Source organism: Geotrypetes seraphini, chromosome 13 (genome assembly GCF_902459505.1).
Source record: "Geotrypetes seraphini chromosome 13, aGeoSer1.1, whole genome shotgun sequence".
In the NCBI taxonomy this organism is placed as follows: Eukaryota; Metazoa; Chordata; class Amphibia; order Gymnophiona; family Dermophiidae; genus Geotrypetes; species Geotrypetes seraphini.
This window is the reverse complement of record NC_047096.1, coordinates 79,313,844-79,336,064: the sequence shown is the minus strand read 5'-3', so window position 1 is coordinate 79,336,064 and position 22,221 is coordinate 79,313,844. Positions and strand designations below refer to the sequence as shown.

The window sequence follows — 22,221 nt, the reverse complement described above, 5'->3', positions numbered from 1 at the left end:
GAAGTCCCTCTGTTCCCAGGATGAAATACACCTCAAAATGCCCCCTGGTTGTGCCCTTCAACTGCAAACTGCCAAACGATGTTCCTATTCCCACTTCATACCAACCCACTGGAATCAATTGACCACACCGATTAGATCCTTTGAAGGACTCCTCAATAAAAACATACCTTTCACCTAACACCCCCACCCACGACTCATAGATTACAAAGAAATGTATATTGATACAAGATCCTTGGTATGTGTTGTGTTAGGATAAAAACTTGTATTGTAAAATCTTGCACTGTAACTATGACAAATTTTACCCGGAATCTATTATGGATACTGGTATTAGATTCCTAGTATGTGTTGAGTTAGGATAAAAACTTGTACCAGAAAAAAAACTTGTACTATAACTTTGGCAAATTGTAACCAGTTAACTGTATATTATGTATGTTGACCTGTAACCCGTCCTGAGCTCTTTGGGGAGGACGGGATAGAAAATAAAAAAATAAATATTCCTGCTTCATAAAATAGGGATTTAGACATTTATGCAAGATAAATGCATGGATCAAATGTGAATAGGGCTTGTAAAATGATGGCCTTAGTATGGGAGGAATAACAATAAAAAGAAAAGTTTCAACAAATGTGACACCTTGGATAAGAAGACTGGAAGATAGGTTCTGAGAGCATTAGCAATACAGCTTGAAGGTCCTTATATAATGGCAGGCTTTTTGTGATCAGTTACTATGGCTGATGAATACTGATGTTTATGGTGTACAGTTTGGGTTTGGGTACTGAACAGTTCCTTTGTAACTTACTGGAAGTATAAATAAATATTTTAAAATATAAGAAATGTCTAGGTGTAGCTGTTCAGAGCAGGCACAGCTCTCCCCCTCTCATCTGTGATGAGAAGTACTAGTGCACATGAGATGGACTGCAGTATAATCGCTGCTGTCTAGGCAAAAAACCCGCCCCGGAGCTTCATATTTCCTTTGCCTTTAATCCTCCTTTCCCCCAGGATTTCCAGAATGTCCTCTGCCTGGAATCCTCCCTTCCTTCAGGGCTTTATGTCCTTTGCCTGTAATCCTCCATTTTCTAGGGATTAGGCTGCAAATCTCTAAGCACAGTTTACACTTAAGCTACAAAACCTGTATGGAGAGGTCAAAGGCTATCTAGTCAGTTTCACTGGGACAAGTCCCAATTCAAAGTCAACACAGCTAAGAATAAAACCAGCAACTCCTGTCAGCTGAGAGGCTGGAAGCCAGATTTCCTCTGACAGTCCAGGAAAACGTAGCTAGGCATTGGGGTTCCTCCTGCAGGAGAAGCCAGTAATTGCGACCAACCACTGTTAATTCTGAAGGTATTTCTTGTTGCACATGATCATTAACAACAGCAGTCTCTGTGGGTTATTTACCCACACAGCAATTTCTGGGGATTCTCATTCTGACTCTGTTTCCTCCTGAAAGCTATCAAATAATAATTTAAAGAAATATCAGACCCCAAAGTTTAAATCTAAGGGGCCCTTTCACTAATGTATGCTTACCGCAAATTACAATGTACTATTGTAGGTCATGCTTAGGTGCCCCGTGGTAATTTTGGAATTGGCATGTACTACCCATGTGCTAAAAAAATATTTTTTGTTGCTGGGGGCATGTTTCGGGGCAGGAGCATGCTAATTGGTTAATGCGTGGGTATTGCTGTATGCTGATTAGCACATGAGCCCTAATCTCCTAAAAATGTGGTGGTAAGGGCTCATGTACTTGTTGTGTGAGTGTTTTCATTTTGTGTTCATACTGAAATTAGCTCATGGCCATTATCAGAAAAATAAAAAAAGCTGTCTTTTATTGGCAATGCTAAACGTGGCCTCAGCATGTGGGACACACCCGCACTGGAGCTACTGCAGGCCACATTCTAGCGTTGCATGGCAAAAGGACCCTTAATCTGCTAATGAGGAAAAAATTATTTTTTTTTTTAAAAACCCAAAACACACAATCCAACAGCTAGTGCCTTATGGACTTAAAGATTTATTGAGGTAAAAGCTTTCAAAGACAAAATTTTACTTTGATACATTTTATTTATTAAATTTTCTACACCATATTTCCCCAAGGGAGCTCAGAACAGTTAACATGAATTTAATTCAGGTACTCAAAGCACTTTTCCTGTCTGTCCCGGCGGGTTCACAATCTATCTAATGTGCCTGAGGCAAGTCTGACAAAGATGGCAAAACAAAGTTTACAAAGCATGGTAAAAATATAATATGACAAAACATGGTATGGCATAGTACAGCAAAACATAGCACGGTAAACATAGTATGACATGACTAGCAAAAATGGTTAGGCAAGCATGCATGATGAAAACATAGCATGGAAGATTTGCAACAGCAAACATGTGGCAGACATGGTACGCAGTAGTGAACAGTGTGAGAGTGTGATAGAACATTGAATGATATAACATGGCATGGCATGGTTAGACATAGGATGACAGAGGTTTCAGTTCAGACCCACTCATTTTGGCTCCCTTAAAGGTGAGTTAAAGTTTACCAGACTTAATTTGACAGATTATCCTTTATATCCATGGAATTTGCTGCAGGGGTATGGGACCCATATGGCACTACAGACATAACACAGGCAACAAAATGGGGTGGGCCACAACCTTACCAATATTTTGCCCAACACAATACAACAACTAGAGAGCTTGAGAGGGGGGTGAAGCTTGATTTTGTTTGGCCCCTCCAGCCTAAAAATGTTCCATTGTCCTTGGAAATGATTGTTTCCTATTAAAAGCTGTGGTAATTACTAAGATTCATTGCATGATTCTCCAGTCACATTAAAAGATGATCCTACTGTACTTCTACAAAAACGGCACAAAGTGGGTTAATATAAGGAAAGGGAAAGATGGGACAAAAATTGCACTAGGAGCTACTCCCAGTGCTATGCTCAAGGTGAGAGTCTCTGATACACCCAGCCTCCCTCAGCACAGTGCATCATGGGCTCTGGAGGTGCATCCTCCTCCTGGAGACGACGGAATACAATACGATCATGCAGGCGGTTCGTTTGTCCTTGCCAGAACTCTATAACATCTGGTTTCAAAGTGTAGCCGCCCCTAGGACAGGCAAATCGAGAAACTGAGTCTCATATATCCAAAATCTAATACACCCTGAAAATGGATGCGAGCCAGAGATCTGAGAGCTTCCAAAAATACACCACTCATTGCCTGCAGTGCAACTTTCCTTCATGGAAACTGAACTCACGAGCTCTTTAAAAAAAAAAAAATTAAAAATTTATATTCTGCATATCCTACAATTCTATGCAGATTACAAATTATTCAGGTACTCAAGCTTTTTCCCTATCTGTTCTGGTGGACACACACTCTATCTAATGTACCTGGGGCACTGGGGGATTAAGTGACTTGACAAAAACATACAAAATATACAGGCAGTGTAAGAGAAAATTATCAATTCCTCTAAAAAATACTCTTCACCTTTTCATTCTTTTCACTATTCTTTAATATGTAAAAACATAGCTGTATTGGGCTGATTCTACTTTAGTTAGAACAACTGTTATATGTTCCCACTACCAGAGGATGAACCTCAGGTCCCAGGTTACTGCTGGTTATTTGGCTAAGCCTGCAAACCATAGTGGGACTATCCTCATTGGTTTCAACCTCCACCTCCCAATTACATTTGTAGTAATTGGGAGGTGGAGGTTGAAATCAATGAAGATAGTCCCACTGTGGTTTGCAGGCTTAGCCAAATAGCCAGCAGCAAACTGAGACTTGAGGTTCTTCCTCCGGTAGTGGGAACATATAACAGTTGTTCTAACTAAAGTAGAATCGTCCCAATACATCTATGTTTTCACTTATTAAAGAATAGTGAAAAGAATGAAAAGGTGAAGAGAGTATTTTTTAGAGGGATTAAGTGACTTGCCCAGGATTACAAGGAGCAGTGTGGAATTTGAACCCACAACCTCAGGCAGTGTGGGATTTGAACCCACAACCCCAGTCCTCTAACCACTGCACCGCACACTCCCACATGCAGGCATAGACAAACGCACGAATTAAACATGCATGTGTACAAAGGATCACAGTCATATGCATGCAGAGTTTTATGTACATAAAACCAAAAAAAAACCACCCTATGATCTGCAAATCGAAAACCTGCACAATATTAAATCTATTAAGTGTATGGAAGAGAGTTCTTTCAATTAAAAGACCTATATGAGCAAACATCCCTGGAGCATAAACATATGAATAATACTCATCGTTTGCCTCATCCAAAGATGCTTTTCACTACTTCAGCCTTGGCTCATCCTGTTCCGAGAGGCCTACGTACTTTTTTGAAGCGTGCATTATTGTTGGGAAAGAAGTCTATTCTAGGACACTGGCTGGATGCGCATCCTCCTACCTTGTTGCAATAGAGATCATTGATGATTTATCAGCTGAAGATGAAACATTGTTATATTCATGAGATGGACTCCGTTAAGGGCCATCACTTACAACTTACTTGGGAGCCCTTTTGGGCCTCTGACCAGGTATGCTCGTAGCCATGTACTGAATATTTGACTGTGTAGTTGTCCTTTTCTTGTACTGTCTGTGACATTTGTTCTCCTGCTGCTCCATGCCCTTTTTTTTTTGGGGGGGGGAGGATTATGTTTTTTGAAAATTTGGTCTATGCTGTATTATTGTTATTGCGGTTTTCGATTGTGCTTTTGACCAATAAACAGTTTTGCACATAAACATGCATGTGTACAAAGGATCACAGTCATATGCATGCATAAAACCAAAAAGCCCACCCTATGATCTGCAAATCAAAATCCTGCACAATATTAAATCTAATAAGTGTATGGAAGAGAGTTCTTTCAATTAAAAGGACTATATGAGCAAGCATCCCTGGAGCATAAAAATATGAATGTGCCAACTTTTATACAGAGCTCCCACCACATCACCAGACCTTTCTTCAGAAGTGCAAATTTGCATAAAATAGTACAACAGTGCAATGAATGCCAATTAATAATCTAAATCAAGTCACAGAATCCAGTTCATTCAAATAACCCCAACTTGAGCAAAGTCCAATGCCATATCAGTTCCTACTTTACTGGTATAAAGTTAGCACAAAGTACACTCAAAGCTAAGTCACTTATCTTGATAAACTGCTTGTCTCGTGTCCAAAAACCTGGAAGGCTGTCCAACAGAATACTCAAGTTTCAAGTTTATTAAGTATTTGATATCCCGCCTATCATTACGTCTAGGTGGTTTCCATACGAATAAAAATTGTTACAAACACAGGGGGATAGAAAAAAAAATCATATTAGTAAAACAAATTCAAATTGAGACACAAAAGGGGGGAAGGGGATAAATACAATATTCAAATAAAAGAAAAAGACAAATGGGCTTGCACAATAAGGAGGGGAAAGGTGAAGTACTGGACTACCTGGAAACAGAGAGTTCTTAAGGAGCGAAGACATCCTTAAATTGAAAAAGTCTTTAGTTTTGTCCTATTTCATCCATTTCATCTGTTCTTCAGGGACAGTCCATTAACTAAGTGCCAGAGAGGAACAGAGAGAGCCGGAAATCTTTGTTCTAGAGATGCCAGTAATGGTGAACAGGCTTCCAAAGAGGTCTGATGATGTGATGGGAGCTTTGTGATTAGACATTAAGTTGGCCTTTCTTATGTTTACGCTTCAGGCAATTTGGTCGTATAGGCCTTTTAACTGAAAGACCTCTCTTCCATACACTTGTTAGATTTAATATTGTGCAGGTTTTCAGTTACAGATCATAGGATAGGGTTTTTCTATATCTAGGATTTGCCCCCCTCAACCCCATTTTTGGATTTGGTATTTTGAAACTGTTTTATGTACAGTCACATGCACAACCAGACATGCTGCATACATACAGAGAAAGGTATGCAGAGTCCATAGTAGTGTTGCCCGATTCACAATTCGATTCGAATTGATTCAATTTTAAGAAAAATCAGCCTCCCGATTCGATGGCTGACCCTCCCCCCGTGCCTTCCTAAAGCAGGAGCGGCAGCACTGACTCTTGCTGGCTGTCCGCTGCCACTCATGCTTATGGGGAGAGGGTCAATCGGAAAGGCCTGAATGTTTCTCCAGCTTCCTCGCTCTTACCAGCTTAAGCTAATATGGCAGCCTGCAGGATCGCTGGTGCTATAGCGATCCCTGCAGCTGCCCATCATCCTCAGTGGCACATTCTTTCTGCTACGGTCCCACCCCTCAGCAGGGTCAGGATCGCGGCAGAGGAAACGCGCCGCTGAGGATGGCGGCAGCAGCTATGGCACCAGTGATCCTGCAGGCTGCCGTGTTAGCTTAAGGCAGGGGTGTCAAAGTCCCTCTTCGAGGGTCGCAATCCAGTCAGGTTTTCAGGATTTCGCCAATGAATTGCATGAGATCTATTTGCATGCACTGCTTTCATTGTATGCTAATAGATCTCATGCATATTCATTGGTGAAATCCTGAAAACCTGACTGGATTGCGGCCCTCGAGGAGGGACTTTGACACCCCTGGCTTAAGGTAAATGTGGGGAAGCTGGGGGGGGGGGCAGGCCTTGGCAGCCGGAGGGCAGGCCTTCATGGGGGAGCAGGCCTTCATGGCGTGGAGGCAATCCTGTGCAGAGAGGAGGAGGAAGATATAAGAGAGGGGAAGGAAAGCAGAGGAGAGGTGCTGGACTAATGGAGAGAGGGAGAGAGAAATGCAAGACCACAAGGTGAAGGGTACAAGCGGGACAGATCTTGCTCCAAAGTAGGTGGGCAGGGTGCAGGAGAGATAGTAGGAGAAAGCCTGTACCTGGGGAAGGGGATACAGGAGATAAGGAAGAGAGAAAGAAGAAGCTGGATATGGGGAGAGATAAGATGCTGGGCATGGAGGGAGCACAGGAACAGGGACACAAGGGGGACAGTACTGGAGAGGAGAATAGGGACAGGGACACAGAAGAGAGATGCTGGATGAAAGGGTAGTTGAGAAAAGGAAAGATGGTGGATCTGTAGATAGTGGGGTTCATTGCTGCAGCTGCGGGGGGATGGAGATGAGCAAAAGGAAAGATGCTAGACCTCCGGGGGAGGAAAGGGAAACAGAAGGGGAGGACAGAGATGGAAGATGGATGGTAAACACGGAGAAAGAAGAAGTAGAGCCTGATCAGAAGACAACCAGACCAACATGATTTGAAAAATGACCAGACAACAAAAGGTAGAAAAAATATTTTAATTTTCTGTTTTGTGATTACAATATGTCAGATTTGAAATGTATATCCTTCCAGAGCTGGTGTTAGACTACGAACATAGAGGAACATAGGACCAGTGTGGATAGGAGAGGGCAAAGGGGGTGAAGAGGCTATAAAATAAACCCACCAGGATATTTGGAAAAAAAAACACCTAATTGGGCAGAAAAATCAAATTGATTCAATAGGCTGAATCGAATTGAAATTTTTTTTCCTGAATCAGGCAGCACTAGTCCATAGCAAAGGTCAATTTCTAAACAGAGATTTTTACCCCTGCAAAATGTCCTTTCAGAAAATTGTCCACTCTGTGCACAGACACATTCCCATTCATAATTCCCCTAGATGCCCGATTTTACCCACTGTGAGGAAGCTGTTCCTGGGACAGAGTTTGGGAGGGGATTGCATTTAAACACAAACTTTTTATGTGAAATCTTTTTATTGATGCAATATGTAAACACACAAACCAGAAACAATAAAGTAAAACAATTACAATTTGCATCAATGTTTTCCAACAGTATTTGCTCTCTATCCCATATAGGAATGACTCAGTGGCATAGCAAGGGAAGCTGGTGCTGCATTCTCCCTCCCCCGGCGTTGGGGTATCTCTTTAATGCATTCTCCCTTCCTTTCCATACCTCTTCTAGCTGTAACTGGCAGTGAACAAGTTTTCCTACCCACTGCTTGGACTGGCTGATCCTGCCCTCTGATGTCATTTCCTAGTCCTGCAAAAAGGAAGTGACATCAGAGGGTAGGCTGAGGCCAGCGCAAGCAATGGGGAGGAGTCCCTGCTCAATGCCAGTGACAACTAGAAGAGGTATAGGGGGGATTCATTTAATAGACCTTCTTGCACTGGTGGGTGTAAGGAGAGATGCTGGCACCCCTGCCAAATTGGCACCCAGGGTGTTCTGCCTCCTTTTACTGTTAAACTATTAAATTAATGTTATGATTGAGAAGAACTGGGTTCTTATAGTCTTCAACAGGTCTCAATCCTACTGCCTCCCAACACTTCTAACCTCCTCCCCCTCAAAGAAGAAAAGATAAACAATTGTATAAGCTATAAAAACATCTAAATAAGGTGGACTGCATATGCAATTTATTATATACTGTACTATGTGCTATGTGGTAAAATTTGGATGCAGGCTTCCCAGCCAATCAAAATCACTTCCCATGTTTCAAGGTGAGATTAGTATCCCTAGCCTCTAACATCAAGGAGTGTAACTTATTCCTCCATTGCCAGTAAGTGAGATGGTTATCATGAATCCAGTGTTGCACAAACATACATTTTCTTGGAAAATCCACTCTTGCAAACTAGCAGCTATAAATGTGTGGTGGTGGTGCCTTTCCTAAGCTAATTTTCAGGGGAAATTATCTTTGAAAACGGGCTAAAATATGCTGATAAAAATGTATTTGGGTAATGTCCAAATTCTCTTTATAGCTGCAAAGTCCATTCTTCCTCCCCCCCCCCACCACAAAGAGCAGACCTTAGCACTCACCAGGACTCTGGTTTGGGTATTTCTTTATTCTGATACAGCTGTTCCAGTTCAATTTTTCTCTTTCTTAAATACTGCAAAGACAAAGGTGGAACTTATTTCCATAAAAACAGGCTGGGAAACAAAAAACAGGAATGGGGAAATTAAAGAGTTTGAAATTATGAGTTCCACTCCTAAAGCCAGTGAAGGCTCTGTGCTCACTGCATGAGGCTGTCTTACCTCTCGATCTGGAATGACCTCACTTTGCCGACTCACAGCTGCTCCAATCTGGCTACATTTGGGTCTACTGTGAAAGTAATGCTCCGATTCCTCTTCAGAAACCTTCTCTACCTGCCCTTCAATCCGCACCTGATTACAAAGAGAAGCTTGTGAATCCTGTGCTCTGCTGGCCATTCAGTTCTCCACAGCACAACCAATGGAAGGGCATTTTTAATAGGACCTCTAAGCCTGACTTTGGACGTTTCATGCAAGACGACCAAAAGTGGGGGCAGGGAAATGTCCATTTTCGAAACTGCTAGACGTCCAAGTTATGTGTTTGTTTATTTTTTTTTTTTTAAATGACCTACTTGGATGTCTTGGCTGCCAGGACATCCAACTTTGTTCACCATTTTCAGCCACAAAAGTGTCCAAGTTCAAAACATCCAAATCCAGACTATTTGGACATGGGAGAGGCCAGCAACATAATGGACTGGCCACACAACATGCCAAAAGAGCAGTGGGGCACCTTAGAGGGCACTGCTGTGAACTTTACATAAAGGGTTCCAGATGTACATCAATAATAATAAAACGCTAGAGCGCGCATGCGCTCTCAAAAATTTGTGCGGTGTGGCGCCGTGAGGTGTGCTTCTGTGGCAACATTCTAACCTCACGGCGCATGCGGGGGCTGAAGGCGCGTGACTGTGCTCTCTACAAACCTCCCGGCTCCAGCGGAGTAAGCAGCACCAGTGGACAGAAGCCCCGTTCTGGCCGTTCACCCTCCACAAACCTCCCAGCTCCAGCGGCGTAGGCAGCACTATAAACACGCTGCTTTGCGGCCTTCTCTGCCGATTTCCTCTGCCGCGTCTCTGATGACATCATCGGAGACAGACGCGGCAGAGGAAATCAGCAGTAGAAGGCCGCGAAGCAGCATGTTTAAAGTGCTGCCTACGCGGCTGGAGCCCCGAGGTTTGTCGGCGGTAGGAGGGTCAGGAGCAGGTCGGATGGAGCAGGACAACGGCAGTACAAGAAGGGGGAGGGGCCGAACGGAGCAGGGAAGAGAAGGTAAGAGAAGGGAAAGGGGGGTGGGGGAAAATGCTGCTACTACTTCTGCACAGGAAAGGGGGGGATAGGAGGGAAATGCTGTTGCTGCTGCATAGGGAAGTGGGATGGAAATGCTGCTGCACAGGGAAATGGGGAAAAATGACAGACAGACAGTGGAGAGAGGGAGACAGAAAGAAAGAAAGACACAGGGGCAGGGAGAGAGACAGAAAGACAGACAGAGAAAGGGGGCCAGAAAGAGAGTCAGCGGGAGAGGGAAAGGGGGCTGCTTTAGGGGGGGAGGGGTGTGCTTGGGGCAAACAGCTTTGCTCTGGGGGGGAAGACAGAAGGGGCCATGGAGAGACAGGGAGAGGGAAAGGGGGCTGCTTTGGGGGGAGGGGTGTGCTGGGGGGAGACAGAAGGGGCCATGGAGAGATAGGGAAAGGGGGCTGCTTTGGGGGGAGGTGTGTTGGGGACATACAGCTTTGCTCTGGGGGGGAAGACAGAAGAGGGCCATGGAGAGACATTTGGGGGGGGAGGTGGGTGCTGGAGGCAGACAGCTTTGCTCGGGGGGGAGGGGGAGACAGAAGGATACAGACAGCGGCCAAGGAGAGAGAGATAAAGAAAGACAGACAGACACATCTATTCTAGCACCTGTTAATGTAACGGGCTTAAAGAATAGACTCAACATAACTCCCTTATAATTTCTGGCGAGTCCTCCAAAACTTCCCCAAAACCTACTATACCCACCTGTCTATCACCCCAATAACCCTTATGGCTGCAGGTGGAACCTATATGGCAGTATAGTAGGGTTTTGGTGGCCTCACACTTTCCACCATAAATGTAGTGGTTAGAATGGCTTATGAGACTGGGTCCTCCTCTCCATGGTTCACTAGCCCACCCACCAGGCTACTTAAGACATTTGTGTGATGCTCTACTAGGCTTTCCTTTGTTCTAGAGACAAGTATGTACTGTTTCATTCAGAGCTTTGTGGGGTGGGGTGGGAGGGAGTCAATGACCACTGGAGGAGGGTGTGTGTGGGGTCATTACTTAATCCTTCCAGTGGTCATCTGGTCAGTTTGGGTACCTTTTTGGCACTTAAGGCAATTTCAAAACAGGTCTAGCCTTGGCTGTCTAAGTTCCATCCTGGATATCTTAGGAAATGTTTATCACTGCAAGTGCAACAAAAGAGGCAAAGGAGGAGTCCAAACAGCCAAGGATAACTGTCTTTATTCAGAAAATGCAAGTCCCAACAAGGATCCTAGTTTTGGCGTCCAAACAACGCCTTCCTCAGGGTACACTGAATTAAGCATACATATAAATTAAACAAAAGTAAATGCAAATAAAAGCGAATATAAAATACAATATGAAATGCAAGGGCATCAACTGAAATGACATGTACATGTGAACAAAACATTTACAAGCAAAAAATACAAAAGCAGTGACAAAATGACATGCACATATAAAACATAGCATATAGGTGTAAAAGAACATATGTTCCAAAAGTATAAAATAAAATAAAATGTTTTGTCAGATAAATATGTCTAAGAATATCTCTAGAAATGTTTATGAAAACCCCAAAGCCAAAGCAGAAACATGTCATGAATTGAGACTCAAGAAAGATCAAGAAAAACCAGATAAAAGTACCGTAAATGGAGAGTGAATGAATGGGCTAAATCTGATGCCTAATGACTGAGCAATGGAGCTTGAGCACCCTAATTAATAAAGGGAGAACAATAGAGTAGATGGCGTGCCATATGATTATCTGATGATAGATAAAGTGAAAAAGTAAAGTGACACAGCCCTACTGAGTGAAATTTATCAAAACAAAAAACAAACACCATGATTATCACTGCAAGACATCTAAATGCTAAGCCTGCCCATATCATGCCTCCAGCACGCTCCCTTGAACTCTGGATGCCTAGCTAGACATCTAAAAAGTCAGCTTCGAAAACTGGCACTTAGTTTTAGCAAGAAAAAGGTCCAAATTTATATAGTTTTTGGACATCTTAGCATTTTGAAAATGCCCCTAATAGGGTTACTAGGGCTACTACTAAGGCAGCCCTAGTAAGTAGGGGAGAGAGAAGTTTGTTTCTCTTCCCCACACTATCATCCCAAGGATGGGGTACCAGCACAGGACTTACCTGGCGATTCAGAGGCTCCCAATAGAAGGCAATAGATGCCCAGGGGTTGAATGCCTGAAAGGAAGGGAGTGAATTATTAAAAGGGAGCAAGTTATCAGAAGGGAGCCTGAGCTTTCTCTATGTACCATAATCAAATATGAGAACACATCTGTATAGGCATGTGGTCACACACATAGAACACACATACTATCAAACTTGAAGCATCAGAGAGAATATACAGTATATGGCTCCAAATATCACACAGGTGCTGTCAAAGCTGTACAACTGTGACAGCACCTGCATGTATATGTAATCCTATTCACAATTACTGTATTTTCACGCATATAACGTGCGCGTTATACACGATTTTACAAACCGTGCATAACCGTGTGCTTTATACGTGAGAGCGTGTTTTACAACTTTTTTTTTCATTCTGATCCAGCATCCCCCCTGCGAACCGGCATCCTCCCCCCCACTCGCGTCACAACCCCCTCCCCCGCGATCCTACATCCCCCCCAGCACCGCAAAACATCTCTTACCTGATTGGGCACCGGCACCAGCACCAATGCACCGGACGTGCCAGTGCCAGTGCCCGAAGATCCTCCCTCGTTGGGCTGGGCTGGGCTGTGCAGTGCGAGGGAGATCCTCCTTCTTCCCTGTGCCGGGCTGGACTGGGCTTTGAGCATTTGTGCATGCTCAAAGCCTTCTGGTCTCGCTCTCTCCGAGATTCTCAATTTCGGAGAGAGCGAGACCAGAAGGCTTTGAGCATGCGCAAATGCTCAAAACCCAGTCCAGCCCGGCACAGGGAAGAAGGAGGATCTCCCTCGCATCGCACAGCCCAGCCCAGCCCAGCCCAACGAGGGAGGATCTTCGGGCACTGGCACGTCCTGTGCATTGGTGCTGGTGCCGGTGCCCAATCGGGTAAGAGATGTTTTGCGGTGCTGGGGGGGGGGTTGTAGGATCGCGGGGGAGGGGGGGTGATGCAAGCGGGGGGGAGGATGCCGGTTCGCAGGCCAGAAGAGTAAGCGGGAGTGGGAGGAGGTTATAGCAGCATGCGGGTATACGCATGTGCGTGCTATATAAAATTTTTTTTACAGACATGCTTTGGACCCGTGCGCTATACGCGTATGCGTGTTATACACGCATGCGAGTTATATGCGTGAAAATATGGTACATTAGGAATCACATCTGTGCCATGTACACACACACACACACATGCACCCCAGTCAGGTACACCACCTTGTTCTCTAGAGAATTGGAATAGATAGATTTAGGGCAGAGGCCTCACCAGCTCTTTTCCTTTTCTGCTGTCATAGTTGGTAAAGAAACGGAATCCCTCCTGCCCAACTCCCTTCAGAAGCACTATGCGAGCAGAGGGCTTCCCATCCCTAAGAAATAGATGGAAAGAATCATTTTAACAGAAGTAACAGCTTCCCCAGAAACCATCAACCCCTCTTGCCTCAAAAGACAAAGTTCTGGCAAGGACTGCCCAATCCAACCAAGCCAAATCTCCTATTCTTGATTCCTACACTAACCCCCTCATTCTATGAGCTTGTGCCTAAATATAGGCACCAAGGCCCCGATTCTATAAAGTCCGCCTAAAGTTAGGCTCCGATTCTATAAAACTTAGGTGCCCATTATAAAATCATGCTTAGCGTCACCTGAGTGCTCAGGCAGAGCTCAGCGTCCCAACATTTAGGCATCCCCAATTTATGCCAGGGTTTTCTTCACCTAAAGTTAGGCCTAATGGTACCTAATACACAAAGAGGCGCCTAACTCAAAAACAACCACACCCACTTTTAGTATAGGCGTCTGTTTGAGAGCATGGAAAAACACATGGAGTCCACACCCTGAAGTAGCCGCGGAGGTGAAATGCTGGCTATCGCCGGTGTGTTACCGGATCCAGCACCGATACGTGTGGTGTTTTTCTGTCAGTTATTCTAATGCACTTGACATGCTTTACTAGCATTGCACAGAGCTGTCTTAGCGATTTAGAATTTGGAGGTTTTTATGCTGATGAGGTGTCCTTGCCGGGAAGGGGTAAAACGCGGACCTCACGGACCTAGCGGATCTAAACCCGTACAGCCTTAAAAATCTGAGGTCCGTGTCGGTCCGTTTGTAATTGCTGTTGCTGACAGACCTTGATTAGATTTTTGCACTGACGGATCCGTCTCAGCATAGGGAGGGAAAAGTGTTAGGATCCGTCAGCGCTAAAAATCTCTTCCAGGTCTGTCAGAGCCAGAGACTAGCGCTGGAGTTTGGAGACTTCTTTTCCATAAAGCACTTCCAAAACCTATGTCCCCGCTCTCTTGGCTTCTGCTCTGCCGCTCCAGCACTAGTCTCTGGCTCTGACAGACCTGGAAGAGATTTTTAGTGCTGACGGATCCTAACACTTTTCCCTCCCTATGCTGAGACGGATCCGTCAATGCAAAAATCTCATCAAGGTCTGTCAGCAATAGCAATTACAAACGCCACAGACACAGACCAACACGGACCTCAGATTTTTAAGGCCGTACGGGTTTAGATCCGTGAGGTCCGTCAGGTCTGTGAGGTCTGCGTTTTACCCCTTCCCGTCCTTGCCCTATTATGTCTGCCGCCCAATCTCAGTAGGGAGGAGACGGGGCTCTGAGGCTTTTTTCCTCCAATTTCAGCTCGCTGTCAGACTCGAGTTTCAATATTTCTAGTTGGTTTGTTAATGAAAGAAACACGAATGCTTCCTTATGTTTAGACATTAGTAGAAGTGTTGTGTATTATAGTTGGCTTTGATTTCTACTTCCTGAATGGTGTTTTGCTAAGTTTTATAGCATCAAGTTTTTCGAGTTAGGCACCTAACTTTCAATTCAGTCCAATTAAAGCCAATTATGAGCTGTTGAACGCCAATATTGGCACTCATTAAGCCAGTGTTTCTTAAACCATTTTAGCTCTGGCACACTAAACGGAGCAAATTTATTTTTGTGGCACATTATAATTGAAGTTATAAAATTGCAAAACAAACAAAAAATTAATTTTGAGATTTTGAAATTCTAAATGATTGTTGCAGCCGTGAAAAATCTAGAAGTTTCCCATTAGATATAATATCATCTAATGTTCGAATGCCTGCCTGCATCCAATGCTTTCAGGAGATCCCAGACCCACCTATTTGAACCTTGGCGTTTAACCATAAGGATTGATAAATGATTTTTTCCACTGGAACATCCGTTAATTTATTAATAAATTTCAATGTTTTCCATGTATCAAATAAAATACTATTGTCCTTGACATATCTAGATAACTTTATACTCAAAATTATAGATGGTTGCAGCTGAAGCAGTGGGTTCCCTGAATGGCAGAATTTTAAAAACTATTATAGTTTGCAGGTCCTATGCTTCCAGACAGATTTGCTGGGACATCAGGCCACCAGGTGGTATAAATTAATTTCTGAAATTTTGAATAAGAAACTAAAAAATAGTCTTAGAGAAATTTGGAGCATTGAGATAAAGCAGTACATTTCTGCCTCTCAATGGCCACGAATTTGGACTCAGAGGATGTACAGCGTCAGCATCTATGAGACAAACATGGTTTTTCTTATTGCATAGAACTTTTTGGACCCCTGTTCATTTACAAAAGTTAGATAATTCTAAGTCTAATAGATGCTGGCATTGTCATCTTGATATAGGGTCACTGGATCATCTGTTGTTCTATTGTCCTTTAATACTCAAGTTCTGGAAGTTGATATGGGGAAAGATTAATGCTATACTTGAGGAATCGATTCCTTTGACATATGAGGCAGTCATATGTGGGACGATGTTACATCTGAAGCCCTCATTGGACATATGGCGGATTTTCCTTATCATGACCGGGGTAGCCATACAAATGATTACGTGTAACTGGAAGAACTGGGATCGCCTTAACTTTAATTTTTGGTGGGCAAGTTTGTGCTTAATGTATAGATTTGAAAAAATGAATGTAGATATAATGGGTCATACTAAGAGATTTAAGTTAATCTGGGGCCCTTTGATATCTTTTATGGATGCGTTGTAATTAGTTTTTGTTGTTTTTTTCCCCTGTGATCCTGTTGGTATATTGCACACACACCCAGGGGGAGGGAGGGTGGGAGAGAGATATTTATGTCATAGTTTTATTCTCTTGCAAGATATTGATTGGGTGGGGTAGGGGAGGGTTATTATGCTATGGGGATTTTGATTGATTTTAAATGCATATATGAATAATGCTGTTTGTGTAAATACTGTACTGCATTTTTGTTAACTTTGAAATTTTTTTTTTTTAATTCTTTATTCATTTTACATCTTACAACAAGTGTATCATAAAATAACATTTAAACTTATACAATATCACTTGAATCTCTATCAGTTTAACTTAAATCATAATATTTAAACCCTCCCTCCCAACTTTGAAAAATTAATAAAAGATTTAAACAAAAAAATTAATTTTGAGAGTTATTTATTTAAAGTTCTTTAAGCTATGTATGGGCAATTGTAACAAAGAACGATGCTTGTCTGGGCGGCTGTATCCTTGCACACAGAGATGCTCATAACATTGACAGACTCTTGCGTACGTGACGTACATGTCATCTCTTCTGGTGTATACTTATGAAGGGAATTTTATTAAGGAATCTCTCGTGGCACACCACTGTGCTGTGGCACACAGTTTGAGAGACAGGGTTAAGCCTATTAATCAATTATGTTAGATGCTGGTATCGATGCCTAACTTTAGGCAGGCTTTATAGACTCAGGGCCCAACAGCTTACATTTATAGAATACTAGCACTTATGTGGGTGATTGGGGCCAATAACTGGCAGCTACACACACAAATTCTAGATGCCATTCTGTTAACAGTGTGCCTTAATTCACCCAGCACACAACAGCAAGGGGGCTTACCACGAGCAGAGCAAATTAAGGGAAGGCTTCCCCTGACGCAGCCAGGATAGCTGGCAAAACAAGATTTCTTGTCAGGATATATTGCTAGGACTTTACTGGTTAAATCAGAGGATTATAAAGGATCGCCTTGAAAAATGATTGGGTTGGAACTTTATGGATGAAGTAGCAATCTTTGGGGAACAGTAAGAAGATTTCAATGGACAGCCAAGTGCTTCTTCATTTTTTTTGTTGTGTGCACATTTGTGGGGCGTTCCCTGTGACGATATGGATGATGTTTGTTAGTGGAATTTTTTTATGCCTGTGATAGGAGAGAGTGTGGCGCAGTGGTTAAAGCTACAGCTTCAATACCCTGAGGTTGTGAGATCAAACCCACACTGCTCCTTGTGACCCTGAGCAAGTCACTTTATCTAATGGGGGGATTGATTGTGAGTCCGTCGGGACAGACAGGGAAAAATGATTGAGAACCTGAATAAATTCATGCAAACCATTCTGAGCTCCCCTGGGAGAACCGTAGAGAAAATTGAATGAATGAATAGAAATTTGGCAGGTTATTACAAAGTTACTAGGCCTTTTACTAAGACATGCTAGCCATTTTAGCGCACGCCCATTATATTCTACGGACGCGCTAGCATTTAGCGCGCACTAAATCAGCTAGCGCGCCTCAGTAAAAGAGGGGGTTAGTAATTACTGCTGCATATGTTTTGAGGCTTTTTTCTCCACTAATTTTTGAAAAGATTACATATTCTGAGGTATTCGCCCACTACTGGCTTAGTAACTTTAAGAATAGAGTGAAAAGTCAGATTTCTTCAAAAAACAATAAGCTTCTACTTATTCTGACTGGAATTGCCATTCAACATATTACATTCAATTGGAAAAATCAGAGTAGATTAAATTACAGTTTTTGGTGGAGTTCTGCATGTCATATTTATAAAATGGAAAGAACGTTAGCCACACAGAGAGGATATTTTGGTACATTTCAAGATGTTTGGGGACCTTTAACAGACTTTTGTAATGAGTAGTAAACATTTTCCCTTCATAAGATAATTGAAATGAGGGGCCAGGGATGGGTGGGAGGAATGATTTTTTGATATATTAATAGAATGTATATAATATAATATAAAAATGAATATTTTTGATGTGATAGGGATGGATGGGGAGGTTAACTTTCATGAATGTCAGTTGATGATAATAATAGTAATACAAGTGATGGGCTTTTTTTCCCCCCAATTCAAATGTTATTTCTTGATACACTTGATGTAAGTTGTAAAATGAATAAAAATTATATAAAAAAAAGAATAGTTTGCTGTGTCATTATATTGGTTACTAACATTATTGATAACAGAACATAGGTATGCTATGGGCATATCACCAAGCAACATGTATAGCTCATAGAATACTATTAGTTGTGCACGTTGATTGGTTCACTTAGGGGTGTCAACTTACACCAGCCATTGATGTAAGCTGGTGTGCCAAAGTGGCTTTGAGCTAGTTTCTCTAATGGTTTTTAAACATGCCTTTAAGCTGTTATAGGACTGGTGTTAAGAACACCAGTTTTATGGTGCTTAAAAATGAAGTATTACCTCTTAAATTCCTAAATAGTTATATTTCCTTCATCAATGACATAGCAAATGAAAGCATATAAAGACCATAATGGTCCATCCAGTCTGCATCACTAGAAGCTGGTGCTGAAGGAGCCTGTCATTTTCTCAGCCTGAATATATTGAAATGCCATCTAATTTCAATAAGATTTGAGCATATATTCTTAAAGGACTGCAGTTCCCTCATTGCACAACCTCCAAACTCACGTCACTGGTGCTCTTACCTGGTAGAAGTAGCCAAACACATCGCATTTGCCTCTCCAATTGAGGGACAATCTATAGCTTCCTGTAGCCATGTAGTGAACTGCTTGATTGGGTCCAGAGAAGCAAGCTGGTTTTCTTCAAAGGCCTGTGAGTGGACAAGAAGAGACTGTTACTCTATTTTCTACAGACAACATTTGAAGCATTTGCTAAAGCACTTTCACTGCAGTTTGTGACATTAGCTCAACCACATTTCTAATGAAGATAGGGCAAAGCAATCCAACTTGAACTGAAACAGTCAACAGTTCTTCAACAGCTCCTTCATCATTCAGCACCTTTCAAATATTTCAACAGTAAAATTAGTTTAGAGTCTGAACTGGCTAGCCTTTTGTTACAGGAGCTGTCCAGCTGGTGGTGCTGAATAGCATAAAACATGCTTTTATTGTTATTTTCAAAGTTGGGTCAAGGCTCTTACATTTTCTAGTCCCCCTTAACAGGAAGTGTATGGGATGCACAGTTTGCAAATGCATGCCCATTAACTGGCAGCTACTCCCTATATCCTCAGAATATTACTGTTATGTACGTGAAATCTTATATCCCACCGAATCCTTGCAAATCAGAGTTCTAGGCGGGTTACAAGCAGCATATCATTACATAAAATTATACACACAATCATACATGCTAAATAGAGATATACATTTTATTTTATTATTTATTTATTTTATTAATTTATATTCCGCATATCCTACAATTCTTTGCGGATTAGAAATTATTCAGGTCCTCAAGCATTATTCCCTAACTGTCCTGGCGGGCTCCTACTCTATCTAATGTACCTGGGGCAATGGGGATTAAGTGACTCGCCCAGCGTCACAAGGAGCTTGCGGGATTCGAACCCACAACCTCAGGGTGCCGAGGCTGTAGCTCCAACCTCTGCACTACACACTCCCACATAAACTTATACCTGTAATATAAGATAAGGCATCTAAAACCACTAACATTGTCATTCTATCGAGTAAACGTTTATTACTAAGGGGTCTTTTTATCAAGGCGCGGTAGGGGTTAACGCACGGAATACCGCACGTTAAACCGCCTGCCGCGCTAGTCGCTAACGCCTCCATTGACCAGGCGTTAGTTTTTTTACTTGCCGCGGGGGTTAGCGTGTGATGAAATGTCTGACGCGCTAACCCCACTAGTGCGGCTTGATAAAAGGACCCCTAAGTCTGAATCTCCTTAAGCCCCTAACAGGGATTTTTTGAAAAAGCCAAGTTTTCAAACTTTTGAGGAACACTGCATATACAGCGGTTGCACAAATTTCGATGGGGATTCCAAGAATATAAGCACTGCCAGAGATAGGATGTTGGGCTCCACGAACCTCTGGCAGTGATCAGTACAGGTCATTTGAAAGAACCTGGCTGATCCTAATAGGGTGATTCCCACATCAACTTGGTTGTTTATTAATGGACCTGTCCTTCAGAAACTTGTGCAACATTACTATTAACTTTGGTTACACCCTTGGCAGCAAATTAGCCTTGATTATGCATCAACTAAGAACATAAGAATTGCCATCTCCGGATCAGACCCTGGGTCCATCAAGTCCGGTGATCAGCACACACGGAGGCCCCGCCAGGTGTACCCTGGCATAGTTTTAGTCCCCATTTCACTGTATGCTTCTCAAGGGAGATGTGCATCTAATTTACCTTTAAATCCTAGAACGGTGGATTCTGCAATTACTTCCTCTGGGAGAGCATTCCATGTGTCCACCACTCGCTGCGTGAAACAGAACTTCCTGATATTCGTCCTGGACCTGTCCCCCCTCAGCTTCAGTCTATGTCCTCTTGTCCGTGTCACATTGGACATTGTAAATAACTGCCTTCCCTGCTCCATTTTGTCGAATCCTTTCAGTATTTTGAAAGTCTCATCTACCAATTAGTTTCATGGAGGGTCCCTAGTCCTAGTATTAATTGAAGGAGTAAATAACTGTTCCCTGTTAACTTATTTCAACCTCTAACCCTCTACAAGTTTTTCCAGCCTTATCTTGGGAACCCTACAGCCAGTTGGGTTTTTGGGATATCCAGAGTTACTATACATGAAATAAAATTTGCATATGCTGAAAACCCAGTAAAAGCAAATTTACTTTCTGTACATTCATTCCCCAAAATTCTATAAAGTCTGACTAAAGCTAGACGCCCACATTGGCATACCTAGCTGACATAGGCGCCTAACTTAATTAATTAATAGGCCACATTGGCACCAATAATTGGCAAGTAGCATCTCATAATTGTTGTTAATTGAATGTTAGGTGCACAAAGTGGTAGGTGCCTAGTCCAGGGCAATGACCTAAAACTGGCGATGTTAGGGGTGAATTGTGGGCATATTTTTGGGTTAGAAACCTGTTTTTGACTTAGGTGGTGGTATGTGCAGAACTTAGGTGCATGCATTTAGGCCCAGAAAACCATGGCAATAAATAGGGTATACCTAAAAGTTAGGATGCCTAGTGACGTCTATCGTCACTTAGGCAACACTAAGTATGATTCTATACAGTGTGCCTTTTATAGAATTGTGCTTAGCAGTACACTAGTTGGCGCCGATATTTAAGTGACACCTATAGAATTGAGGCCATTGTGGATATCCTAAAATCCTGGTTGGGTGTGTGGGGTCCTTAGGACAAGTTTGTTAAGTCTTGCTTGATTCTTACCGCCTCTCTCCTCTTCAAGCTAGAGAAACCCGAGTTTAGCTTTTTTTTTTCTCCCATCAGGGAACCATTCCATTCCCTTTATATTTTTGTTTTCCTTTTTCTGTTCTGAACCTCTTCTAGTTCTAGTTTATCTTTTGTGAGGTGGGGCCAACAGAACTGCGCATAGCACTCAAGCTGCAAGAACACTATGGATCTATTTGGAGGCTCTGAATAGATCCATAGTGTTTTTGCATGTTCTGTTTTATTCACTTTCACTGCCAAATAATTTCTCAGCGTTTATGGTTTAGGCACAGAATTGGCTCTCGGTCATTCTGACATTCAAATATGACCCGGGCATCCAAACTGCAAGTCCCAAAATGCATAGCCTTAAAAGCGATAACAGAGCTTGGCGACCTTGTATCTAACTTCATATCTAGGGGCACATTGGGACTTGTAGTTCTTTGGCCTATGGCTCACCTCTTGGTCTTCGCGATATTTTTTTCTCATTGACCCCAGATCCATTGTTCCAGCCACACTCGAATGCACAGAATACAGGAAAATGAACCGACAAAACGGATAAGCTCCAGCCCCACGAGCCCAGACCGCCCTACGTAAAAGAAACGTCATGACGTCTGCTCGTGCACTAGCATAACCGAACTCTACTGGCAAAATTATTTCGGATGACTGAGCTAATCCGGAAATAAATCGGGGCCATGCAGCCCTTCAATCACCAGCTGACACCATACCCGTTCCTGGATTGTAGTGTCCCGCCCTCTTACCAATCCGCACGTAGGGAAGGTTGTCGGCTCCGCCTCT

At 42.7% G+C, this 22,221-nt stretch overlaps 1 protein-coding gene across 3 annotated transcripts; it reads right to left on the bottom strand.

Annotated features, from left to right (window-relative positions):
• Positions 1 to 1,964: 1,964 nt before the first annotated feature.
• Positions 1,965 to 22,153, bottom strand: PNPO (pyridoxamine 5'-phosphate oxidase). 3 transcript variants are annotated; one of them, XM_033917580.1, is made up of 7 exons: positions 21,883 to 22,153; positions 18,755 to 18,879; positions 13,344 to 13,443; positions 12,077 to 12,130; positions 8,916 to 9,044; positions 8,700 to 8,770; positions 1,965 to 3,081 (listed from the first exon to the last, which is right to left on the bottom strand). In XM_033917580.1, the coding sequence occupies exons 1-7, from the start codon at positions 22,030 to 22,032 to the stop codon at positions 2,916 to 2,918; spliced, it is 795 nt and encodes a 264-aa protein (XP_033773471.1). In that variant the 5' UTR covers positions 22,033 to 22,153; the 3' UTR covers positions 1,965 to 2,915. The 3 variants fall into 3 exon arrangements, with proteins under 3 accessions (XP_033773471.1, XP_033773472.1, XP_033773473.1); XM_033917581.1 differs by lacking the exon at positions 1,965 to 3,081 and adding an exon at positions 3,837 to 4,377; XM_033917582.1 differs by lacking the exon at positions 1,965 to 3,081 and adding an exon at positions 7,166 to 7,928.
• Positions 22,154 to 22,221: the final 68 nt, after the last annotated feature.

Excerpts from the sequence above, each read along its gene's own strand:
- PNPO (XM_033917580.1), bottom strand. The coding sequence starts at position 22,032 with ATGACGTTTCTTTTACGTAGGGCGGTCTGGGCTCGTGGGGCTGGAGCT. Across the intron at positions 9,045-12,076 it reads GGGAGCCTCTGAATCGCCAG|GTGCGGATTGAAGGGCAGGT; the intron begins GTAAGTCCTGTG and ends CTTTGTAATCAG. Across the intron at positions 3,082-8,699 it reads ATACCCAAACCAGAGTCCTG|GGGCGGCTACACTTTGAAAC; the intron begins GTGAGTGCTAAG and ends TGCCTGTCCTAG.